The sequence below is a fragment of the Salvelinus sp. IW2-2015 genome, unplaced genomic scaffold (genome assembly GCF_002910315.2).
Source record: "Salvelinus sp. IW2-2015 unplaced genomic scaffold, ASM291031v2 Un_scaffold16323, whole genome shotgun sequence".
Lineage (NCBI taxonomy): Eukaryota > Metazoa > Chordata > Actinopteri > Salmoniformes > Salmonidae > Salvelinus > Salvelinus sp. IW2-2015.
In genome coordinates, this window is record NW_019957534.1 from 461,987 (window position 1) to 474,427 (window position 12,441).

The 12,441-nt window shown below is 42.5% G+C and overlaps 1 protein-coding gene across 2 annotated transcripts in view; it reads right to left on the bottom strand.

The window, feature by feature from the left end:
• The window catches only part of ttyh2 (tweety family member 2), a 119,710-nt gene that overhangs the window by 15,742 nt on the left and 91,527 nt on the right, over window positions 1-12,441 (bottom strand). For both annotated transcript variants that reach the window (XM_070442578.1, XM_024146202.2), the window contains exons 6-8: window positions 9,007-9,079; window positions 1,628-1,697; window positions 1,417-1,472 (exon numbers count right to left, since the gene is read on the bottom strand). In XM_070442578.1, coding sequence (XP_070298679.1) covers window positions 1,417-1,472; window positions 1,628-1,697; window positions 9,007-9,079 — 199 coding nt within the window. The remainder of the gene's footprint in view (window positions 1-1,416; window positions 1,473-1,627; window positions 1,698-9,006; window positions 9,080-12,441) is intronic.

The window sequence follows — 12,441 nt, forward strand, 5'->3', positions numbered from 1 at the left end:
TTTCATGTATTTCAGGGGTTGGATCAGCTGACGGCAATGACAAAGCTGGCCTCGCAATTTGATGAGTGGGGGCAGCTCTACCCCTGCCTTAGCCAGTTGGCAGCAATCGCACTGACTATACCAGTGTCTTCCGTTAATTATGAGAGGACTTCTCTGCAATGAAACGAGTAAGAACATTTAAATGTGAAAGTAGATCCTCTTTGTCCCTCTCCCTTCTCTTATTGTTCTTTCTGTTATTGCAGGTCAGAACAGACTTGAGGAACAGACTGCAGGGGGAGCATCAAGTCTCCATCAACGCCCCCCTACCCCCCCATCAAGGAGCTCAATTACAGAAGAATAAAGTGCTCTGACAAAGGCTGTAAACTATGTCAGAACTAGGTTTTTGTCAGAACCTGAAAAGAGATTTCCAACGCCCTCCTTTTGTGATGAACATGAATTAGTGGGCTCTAATTCATTTTCAGTCAAATGTTCCTCTGTTAATAATTTTGTCAAGATAAACTTTTCTATTTCATAAAGAAGGTCTCTGTTGTGTTTCTTTAGATAGCTGCAGCATTCAACTTTAAATTGCATCCTGTATACTATAATACTTTTACCAATACGTTATTGAGCTCATTTCTGTGGGTGGAAATTATATTTGAGTTTTCCTTTTAAAAAGTCCCCAGAACCAAGCTTTTCAGTACTTGTACATATTTTGTTTTTGGGGGGGGGGGGGGGGGGCTAATTTTTCCCCACAGCTAACACATTTTCCAGAGGAAACACTGCCACAGACGCAACACTTTCAGTGTTGTTTTAACCTGTCACATCACAATAAATCAAAACAACAGTTTGAGTGTCCCCAACCATTACAAAATAGACTGGGACAATGAGTGCCCAATGGCACAGACAGTCCTTAATTGAAGCGAGACAGTCAATTACCCCAAACCAGCAGCAGCCATAATTGATCTCCTTTGATCTAAACATTTTCAGAATTTGTCTCGGTGGCATGTCTACGATCCAATACCTGTGAGTGTATGTGTGTCTCAGTGAGCGATCTGTGCTTCCGTGCTCAGGTGAATGTGTGCTGACTGAGCAGGCTGGGTAACGCTTGCCTGCACTCTGTTACTGCATTCTCTGGAACCTTCGGGGCATGTCTACAAGCACAGCATAATAGGAGCTGAAGTCCACTGGGTTATGGAGCTAGCTGAGGCTGGAGAGAGAAAGAGACTACTTCTAACTGCCCTGACCTAAAAACCACCTCCTCTCCTTCTGAGAGACTTGGAGACCTTACTGAACCCCATGAGGGGTTGAGAGAGAGAGTACAAGACAGAAGGGGATAGAGGTAGAGAAAAAGAGACAGAAAGAGGTCAGATAGAAACAGGGAGACAGAAAGGTCAAAGCAGGTATCATTGACCCGGTGCTGCTGGTGATGCTTATTACCTGCTGGAATGGGTTGGGGAGGGCCTGGCTGCAGTACAGGTAGTAATGCACTATCTCTGTAGAGAACAGGAGACACCAACAACAAGTCAGAAAGACTCAGCAATAACATCTCTTTAACTAGAATGTGATTACAGCCAGAGGTGGGTAATAACACCTTGTAAATACAGGTTCATTAAAGTGACATCAAAAGCATAACTTGTCTTTAACTCACCAGAACTGATCAGGTCCTTGGTCTGGTTCATGATGAACTTGTCTGGGATCACACAGAAGTCACTGGTGCCCTGAACACAAGAAGAAGAGGCATTTTTAAAAAACCACAAAACTAGTGTCAAAGTAGTGTATCAAACACACACCCTCCTGGGTTTAATAGGAATACGTACAGGTCTCTTGGGTTTCAACTAATGAGCCTCTATATACCACAGATGAAAAACTGTCTATTTTGCCTCTTCTCCAATCGAACTGTTTGTGAGTACATTGTTCCATAAAGCCTATAGTGTGTGTGTGTGTGTTGTGTGTGTGTGTGTGTTGTGTGTGTGTGTGGTGTGTGGTGTGTGTGTGTGTGTACAGCCTTCATACCGGCCACTCTGCTCAGTCTATAATTATTCTTGTGAAGGAATTCATTATGCATTATGTATTATGTGCCCCGGTGTTCTTTTACGTCAGATGGCAAGCAGTTTCCCTCCCTTCATTAGTATCACAACAACTGCAAGCATCAGCAGCAACACACACACACACACACAGTCGTGTACAGCCAACCTTGTGGGGACACAACAATTCAGTCTCATTCAAAATCCTATTTTCCCCTAAACCCTAACCCGTACTCCTACCCTACCCTACCCTAACCTTAAACCAAAAACTAACATAACCTAACCCTAGCTCCTAACCCTAACTAACCTAGCTCCTAACAGTGACCTTAACGTCATTCTAACCCTAACACTAATTCTAACCTTAATCCTAAAACCCTAGAAATAGCATTTGACCTTGTGGTGACTTGGTCAACTTTTGTTTGTTTACTATTCTTGTGGGAGTTAAACAACACACACACACACAACACACACACAAACAAACACACACACACACACACACAACACACACACACACACACACACCACACACACACACACACACACACAACAACACACACACACACACACACCACACACACAACACACACACAACACACACACACACACACACAAACACACACAAACAAACACACGTTTCTGGCTTATAAGCACAAGCCTGGTTTGCTTAGGGGCAAACTGAGGTTAGGATGCTATGTTTGGAACAAATCACAGGGGTGCTCTATGGTGTCACTTCCTGATTCTACACCATTCTCTTCACATTGTTTGTTCCAAGATGGTCAGATAGATTCATTCCATTCTTCCATTCCAAGGGAGGCGGGGTATCCATGAACATGGTCAGCTGGGGCCTGATCCTAGATTTGTGAATGAAATAGTATCTACTATATAATCCTTCTCTGTGCCTGGGAGCGTGTGCGCATGCGTTGTGTATCACAACCGCCCGTAATCAAATCAAACTTTATTTGTCACATGTGCCGAATACAACAAGTGTAGACCTTACCGTGAAATGCTTACTTACAAGCCCTTAACCAACAGTGCATTTCAAGAAGAGTTAAGAAAATATTTACAAAATAAACAAAAATACAAAAACAATTATTATAAAAAGTAACACAATAACGAGGCTATATACAGGGGGTACTGGTACCGAGTCAGTGTGCGGGGGTACAGGTTAGTTGAGGTAATTTGTACATGTAGGTAGCGGTGAAGTGACGATGCATAGATAATAAACAGCGAGTAGCAGCAGTGTACAAACAAATGGGGGGTGTCAATGTAATAGTCTGGTGGCCATTTGATTAATTGTTCAGCAGTCTTATGGCTTGGGGGTAGAAGCTGTTAAGGAGCCTTTTGGTCCTTAACAGCTGGAGTCCCATAGGCCGGCGCATAATTGGGCCAGCACTGTTCGGGTTAGGGTTTGGCCYGGGTAGGCCGTCATTGTAAATAAGAATTTGTTCTTAACTGACTTGCTTAGTTCAATTAAAAAAATATGGTGTGACAGAGATTGTATTATATTAACACCTCATTGAGAGGAAGCAGAGTAGGTACTGTAGATCTCATAMAAAGTTATGAGCTGCTGTATCCAGGCCTGGCTGCATGGTGTGGCACAGTTAAATGAGCTGTGTGTGTGCGTGTGCGTGCGTGTATGATCAAACCCAGCCTTGAAGTCTCAACCTAAACTACAGCCTAAAATAAAACATGCAATATTGACTTGGAATCTTTCAGTTGGGTTGTAGCCTGCGTTTAGCAACTAGCCCTTTGGCTTATGCACTATGCATTTTCCATGATCCACAGCCCCAAGTCAAATCTGGGGGGAACAACAACAAACAAACTGAGAGAAAGGGAACACAACGAGCCTTAGGCATGTGGTGACTCAAACACAGCAGCATCTATTCATCTTCCTGTATTCAAACCAGAGATTCACATGCATTCAGATTCCTCAGGATATAAACAGAGATACAGTCATATGAGCAATCGCTCTCATTTGAGATGTGATAGAATTTCAAGACCAGAATAGGACCATCATTCGTCACATAATCCCTGACAGAACATCATTGACCAGTTGGTTTTTATAAATGATGACTCATGATCTGGTTTACTGGTTACTGTAACAGCTGTTTAGCAGTAGTTATGGGGTTGAGTTATATCTAGTTAATAGGTAGTGACGATCAAAACCTTCAGGAGAGAGAGAGACTAGTTCCCAGGAGGATAAAGGATGAAACAAGGGTAGGCACCAATATCCTTCAGATTTCAAACCTCTGGTAACTAAATGTAACCTGGTTTCTCCTCCTTTTCCTGCTGCCCTTTTCTCTCTCTAACTCTTTCTCCTCAATATCTTTTCATACCTGGTTTAATCTGATTCAAGACACAGGCATCCAATGACACTTTTTTAGACAGCAGTAGTACTTGTCTATGTACATGCATTATGGCTTTATGTTAACACGTTGCGGTTATGTATTCAGAGCATATATGAAGGCACATCCCTAAGGATTTCTGACGGAAAGCTATTTAATGTGATTTCTCTCAGACTCACACATGCACACAAAGACACACACACACACGCACTCTTTAAGAAAACTTTCAAAGTGAGTGTGAACAATCATGGCCCCAAAGCAATTRGTCTTAGCTGTCAGCCATGGTAAGAATTGATTAGCACAGTAACAGTAACAGTTGGACATGGGCATAGACATGGTCCTGAGTTGTTTCAGAAATTGCACCCTATTCCCTACATAGTGCACAACTTTTGATCAGGGCCCATAGGGGCAAAAAATGGTCCTCTATACATAGATTTGTTTCYATGACTGTTAACAAGCTGGACAGAGTGAAGACTGCTGTATATGTAGGCTCATTATCATATCATAACTGCCAAAATAATGGAACCACTTGAGTAAATGAGGGAGACAAAGTATATTGAAAGCAGGTGCTTCCATACAGGTGTGGTTCCTGCATAGAGTCATGTTTAAAAATGCTGGGCAGGACATTATTTTGGCTACCATGGCTATGCCCCCATAGGATGAAAATTACCCCATCCACAAGGCATGAATTCTCTCTGAATGGTTTGATGAGCATGAAAACGATGTGAACCATATGCCATGGCCCGCTCAGTCAACAAAATAGAGTTCCAGACACTTGTACAGTCGTGGCCAAAAGTTTTGAGAATGACACAAATCTACATTTTCACAAAGTCTGCTGCCTCAGTTTGTATGATGGCAATTTGCATATACTCCATAATGTTATGAAGAGTGATCAGATGAATTGCAATTAATTGCAAAGTCCCTCTTTGCCATGCAAATGAACCGAATCCCCCCAAAACATTTCCACTGCATTTCAGCCCTGCCACAAAAGGACCAGCTGACATCATGTCAGTGATTCTCTCGTAAACACAGGTGTGAGTGTTGACGAGGACAAGGCTGGAGATCACTCTGTCATGCTGATTYAGTTTGAATAACAGACTGGAAGCTTCAATAGGAGGGTGGTGCTTGGAATCATTGTTCTATGTCAACCACAGTTACCTGCAAGGAAACACGTGCCATTATCATTGCTTTGCACAAAAAGGGCTTCACAGGCAAGGATATTGCTGCCAGTAAGATTGCACCTGAATCAACCATTTATCGGATCATCAAGAACTTCAAGGAGAGCGGTTAAATTGTTGTGAAGAAGGCTTCAGGGCGCCCAAAAAAGTCCAGCAAGCGCCAGGACCGTCTCCTAAAGTTGAATCAGCMGCGGGATCGGGGCACCACCAGTACAGAGCTTGCTCTGCATTTGCACGCACAGTGAGGCAAAGACTTTTGGAGGATGGCCTGGTGTCAAGAAGGGCACCAAAGAAGCCACTTCCTTCCAGGAAAAACATCAGGGACAGACTGATATTCTGCAAAAGGTACAGGGATTGGACTGTAGAGGACTGGGGTAAAGTCATTTTCTCTGATGAATCCCCTTTCCGAATGTTTGGGGCACCCAGAAAAAAGTTTGTCCGGAGAAGACAAGGTGAGCGCTACCATCAGTGCTGTGTCATGCCAACAGTAAAGCATCCTGAGACCATTCATGTGTGGGGTTGCTTCTCAGCCAAGGGAGTGGGCTCACAATTTTGCCAAAGAACACAGCCATGAATAAAGAATGGTACCGACACATCCTCCGAGAGCAACTTCTCCCAACCATCCAGGAACAGTTTGGTGACAAACAATGCCTTTTCCAGCATGATGCATGATGAAGTGATAACTAAGTGGCTGGGGGAACAAAACATCGATATTTTGGGTCCATGGCCAGGAAACTCCCCAGACCTTAATCCCATTAAGAACTTGTGGTAAAGGTGGACAAACAAAAACCATACAAATTCTGACAAACTCCAAGCATTGATTATGCAAGAATGGGCTGCCATCAGTCAGGATGTGTCCCAGAAGTTAATTGACAGCATGCCAGGGTGGATTGCAGAGGTCTTGAAAAAGAAGGGTCAACACTGCAAATATTGACTCTTTGCATCAACTTCATGTAATTGTCAATAAAAGCCTTTGACACTTATGAAATGCTTGTAATTATACTTCAGTATTCCATAGTAACATCTGACAAAAATATCTAAAGACACTGAAGCAGCAAACTTTGTGGAAGTTAATATTTGTGTCATTCTCAAAACTTTTGGCCACGACTGTAGNTAACATCTGACAAAAATATCTAAAGACACTGAAGCAGCAAACTTTGTGGAAGTTAATATTTGTGTCATTCTCAAAACTTTTGGCCACGACTGTAGTATCTATGCCAAGGTGCATTGAAACTGTTCTGGCTCGTAGTGGCCCAACACCCTATTAAGACACCTACATTTGAGGTTCGAAGTTTACATACTCTGAGGTTGGAGTCATTAAAACTCATTTTTCAACCACTCCACAAATTTCTTGTTAACAAACTATAGTTTTGGCAAGTTGGTGAGGACATRTACTTTGTGCATGACACAAGCCATTTTTCCAACATGTTTACAGACAGATTATTTCACTTATAATTAATTCACTGTATCACAATTCCAGTGGGTCAGAAGTTTACATACACTAAGTTGACTGTGCCTTTAAACAGCCTGGAAAATTCCAGAAAATTATGTCATGGCTTTAGAAGCTTCTGATAGGCTAATTGACATCATTTGAGTCAATTGGAGGTGTACCTGTGAATGTATTTCAAGGCCTACCTTCAAACTCAGTGCCTCTTTGCTTGACATCATGGGAAAATCAAAAGAAATCAGCCAAGACCTCCACAATTCTGGTTCATCCTCGGGAGCAATTTCCAAACGCATGAAGGTGCCACGTTCATCTGTACAAACAATAGTACGCAAGTATAAACACCATGGGACCACACAGCCGTCATACCTCTCAGGAAGGAGAAACGTTCTGTCTTCTGGAGATGAACATACTTTGGTGCGAAATGTGCACATCAATCCCAGAAAAACAGCAAAGGACCTTGTAAAGATGCTGGAGGAAACAGGTACAAAAGTATCTATTTCCACAGTAAAACAAGTCCTATATCGACATAACCCGAAAGGCCGCTCAGCAAGGAAGAAGCCACTGCTCCAAAACTGCCATAAAAAAGCCAGACTATGATTTGCAACTGCAAAGATTGTACTTTTTGGAGAAATGTCCTCTGGTCTGATGAAACAAAAATAGAACTGTTTGGCCATAATGAGCATCGTTATGTTTGGAGGAAAAAGGGGGATGCTTGCAAGCTGAAGAACACCATCCCAACCGTGAAGCACGGGGGTGACAGCATTATATTCTGGGGGTGCTTTGCTGCAGGAAGGACTGGTGCACTTCACAAAAAAGATGGCATCATGAGAAAGGAACATTTTGTGGATGTATTGAAGCAACATCTACAGAAGTTAAAGCTTGGTCGCAAATGGGTCTTCCAAATGGACAATGACCCCAAGCATACTTACAAAGTTGTGGCAAAATGGCTTAAGGACAACAAAGTCAAGGTATTGGAGTGGCCATCACAAAGCCCTGACCTCAATCCCATAGCAAATTTGTGGGCAGAACTGAAAAAGCGTGTGCGAGCAAGGAGTTCTACAAACCTGACTCAGTTACACCAAAATTCACCCACTGAATTTAACGTATTTGGCTAAGATGTATGTACACTTCCGACTTCAACTGTACGTTGGTATTTCCTTTATCTTTTATTAATACAATTTTTTACCCCCTTTTCTCCCCAATTGGTAGTTACAATCTTGTCTCATTGCTGCAACTCTCCAACGGGCTCAGGAGAGGTGAAGGTTTAGACGTGCGTCCTCCAAATCATGACTCGCCAAGCCGCGCTACTTCTTAACACACTTGCTTATCCCGGAAGCCAGCCGCACCAATGTGTCAGAGGAAACTGACTACCGTTGTCAGCTTGCAGGCTCCCGGCACACKACAAGGAGTTGCTAGAGTGCGATGAGCAAAAGAAACTCCTCCCCCCGGCCAAACACTCCCTTAACCCGGACAACACTGGCCAATTGTACGCTGCCTAATAGAGTACCACCGTATGAGTCATAATACACATAAAAACTAGCTGTCAAACAAGAAAATGGTTCCAATCGTTATCCCACCATTCAGTTTTCCCATAGGGGATTTTAGAAACACTTAAAACAAGGTTGTAGACTCGGCTATGAAAAGCCGAGTCTACAACCACTGTGACTATTATTATTATTTGACCCTGCTGGTCATCTATGAACGTTTGAAAATCTTGGCCATGTACTGTTATAATCTCAACCCGGCACAGCCAGAAGAGGACTGGCCACCCCTCAGAGCCTGGTTCCTCGCTAGGTTTCTTCCTTGGTTCCTGCATTTCTAGGGAGTTTTTCCTAGTCACCGTTCTTCTACAGCTGCATTGCTTGTTGTTTGGGGTTTTAGGCTGTAACTTTGTTACATCATCTAATGTAAAAAGGGCTTCATAAATAAATTTGATGACAAAATGTGGAAAAAGTCAAGGGGTCTGAATACTTTCTGAATGCACTGTATACGGTTCCATTTGGGACACAGGCCTTGGAGTCACAGTCACTCACCACAGCTGTGGCAAGGTCAACTCCCAGAGACGCCCAGCTCAGGATCAACGTCAGCACCCCAAACACCATCATCCTGCAGGAACACACAGAGACAGAATTGTGGGTATTATAACACTGTTAATAACACACTAGAATAACTATAACACTGGCCACAAAACATTAGAAATCTGTGGTCATCAAGGATGTGATAATCAAAGATGATGATGTCATTATCTGATTGGGCTGTCACTCTGCCTCGTCAGTCATACAACAAAAAGGTCAAAGGTCCTCTCTCTGGAGACTGAGAATGCTCTGTAGTGAACAGTGTATGAACAGGAAGAGAGATGTCCGGGTGCGTCATCTCTGTTGTCCTCCAGTCGATAYCAGCCTCTTTACAAGTACATGATGCAGGCAATGGAACATTCATCCTCTCTGCTCTCTTCTAACCAGACATGCATTGCTTTCGAGCGAGTGATATCACCAATTGAACACTGCTAGCACGCACCGCTAGCTAGCTAGCTATTTCACATCATCTACATATGCATGCAAGGGGATCAATACTCATTGGGTCCAATCATAAATTACAACAATATTTCAGAGAAAATGAAATTAGCTAGTGTTGAGTTGTCCAGCCACCTCTCTCATCACATGCAATATGAATGTGTGCAGTAGTGGTTAGGAATACGATGAGCCTATTTGTCTCTCTGATCCGTGTGTGTGAGTGTATGTCTGTGTGTGTGTGATTGTGTGTCTGTGTACGTACGTATGTATGTGTGTGTGTGTGTGTGTGTGTGTGGTGTGCATCATTCAGGTCATAACACATTACAGCTCTCCCACTAATCCAATTCACAACTGGCAGCATAATTGGCATTGTGAGTTCCCACCGCTGTACGACCCTTCTCTCTCTCACACACCCGTCCTCCCGCTTCCTGTGTTTGCATTGACGTGTGAGAAGAGAAGCCAGGGTCTTTGTCTGTCAGGACAGTTTGTGAGCACAGTCAGAATGATAAAGAAATAGTTAATTATTAACAGTAGTAGTATTATTTGTGAGTTGAGAATATGCAGCTTTGACAGCCATATACTGTATAGCCCATGAGAAAAGTTGAATATATGTGCAATAAAATCCATAATCAAGGGTCTTCCTCAAGAGCATAACAGCGGTGTGTGTTCTCTGATTTGTGTGTGTGTGTGTGTTTGCACACGTGTGGGCTCTGGGGGGCTACACAGGCTGTGTGTGCGTATGACCTCTGGGAACTACGGTGGGTGGTTGAAGTCAGTGGTGTTGAAGGATAGGTGCCCGCTCTGCCCTACTGTACTGTAAGTCCTTAATGAGTGGTTATGTGGGTCCACTGGGCCATGGAGGCCTCAATTAATATGAGCGAGAGACAGAGTGTGTGTGTGTGTGTGTGCTCTGGGTGACCCAGTCGGCAGGAAAAATAACCCAGCGTGCCTTTATTGAACACACAACACTACACCACATCAAGCAAGCTACCATTGGCTTTTGTGCTCAGGCAGGCAGATCACTGATCTATGAGAAGGAGCAGGGACTGGGGCAGTGGCAGATGAAGCCTGGGTGGTTCATTACATGCATAAACAGATACATAAACAACAAGACATAAACATAAAGCCTGATGCACACACACACCAACACAGAGAGAGGGCAGCTCTGGGTTGTGTCCTAATGGTACCCTATTCTCTATATAGTGCATAGGGATGGGCAGGCACGGTTATTTGAATATTCAAATATCTGAACGGATGTCAGTATTCAAATACTTGCAAGAGTACACATTTTTTTAAAGAAAATCAAAGGTCCATTTTAACAATGAAATGGCTTTGTCTCAGTTAAATCAAATAATATATGTGACATTGCTACACACAAGGATATACCATGTCATTTGACATTCTTAACTTACTAAAACAACAAACTTTTGAATCTAGTTTTTATGACGTGTGCCCCACTTAATCCCCCAAGTTTCAGCATCATTGTAAAGCCCTAGTTATTTTGCTGCTTTGACAAAGTCATTTATGAAGATGATTATTTATGTCATGTGATTAATTTACGTCTGTCGCTCATTTTAAGGTAAACCCTGTTACGTGAACTGAACTCTCGTTTTAACATGGTTAAACTATTTAAAAAATATCTAATAGTCAAATCATAGAGAAAAGCAGGTGAGCTGGTTCTACACAGCAAATTCCCCCATGTTAAATTAACACTGAAGGTGTGGACCTGTATAGATACTGAATATTGTTGAATTAACACACTGCTAAGTGTAAAGCTTTAGTTGCAATTTGAATATTTCCCAGAATGCCTTGCCTTTCGAGTGAATTGTAGAGTTACCATGACTGAATTTGTTAGTGACTGAGACATGCTCGTTGCATACATCCAGTTTCAGTACAAAGACTTCAAGTGAATATGTTATCATTATAATTTGAATATTTAAAGGCCTTGAACAGTCATTCTAATTCCTGTGTAAAATAGCCAAAAACATCACAATAATATTTCTGAGGATTGATATGCTCAATTTTTTTTGAAAATGTACATACAGGCTGAGTGGGTGGGGAGCCTATATTCATGAGCTTGCCTTGACAGACAGTTCTTTGAAACTCCTATGTAAAGAAACTTGGATGTAATGAGCAGTGTTGCAGTAAAATCATCTCAAGCAAATTTGTAGTGATACGTTTTATACCGGAGCATGCATCAAAACCGCTAAGCAGTTTACTTCGAAGCAGTGTGCCGATGCTTGTATCACCTTATCAGACGCAAGTGATCAATAACGTCCGAAGCTTCGCTTTGTTGAACAACCACCTGATTAGTTTGCTATTGGTTTCACTAGAAGACAAAAAGGCTACCCTGTGCACGCGCTACGGTGTGTGCGACGTCATCTATAATAATTTGGCTGTTCTAAATTATTTTGACCAGCAGGTGCCACTGGTGTACAATGTGTTGATCAAAGCCTCACGTAAATAACCTATTATCGACAAATTTGGCTGGAAATGCTCAATGCTTCAGGAAGCTTCATTTTCCCATCACTACAAAATTGGTGATACACAAAGCAACTCAAACATTGAAATTGCATTAATGATATATATTTTTATACATCTCCCGTTTGGCATGTCTCTTGTGATGCGGTTCAAAGCAGCACTGATGGATGTTTTGAATTACTTCCCCTCTTCTGTTCCATGCTGGCTGAAGACCTAGCTAGCCGGTAACTAGCTAACTGTAACGGCAGTCTAAGTCGTCCTCCTCATCGGACGAGGAGAGGRGAGAAGGATCGGAGGACCAATGTACAGCGTGGTAAGTTTCCATGATTTAATAACATGAAAACAATATACAATTACAAAATAACAAAACAAACTAACCGTCACAGTCCCGTGTGGCACAAACACTGACACAGAAAACAACCACGCACAAAATCCCAACACAAAACAAGCCACCTATATATGATTCTCAATCAG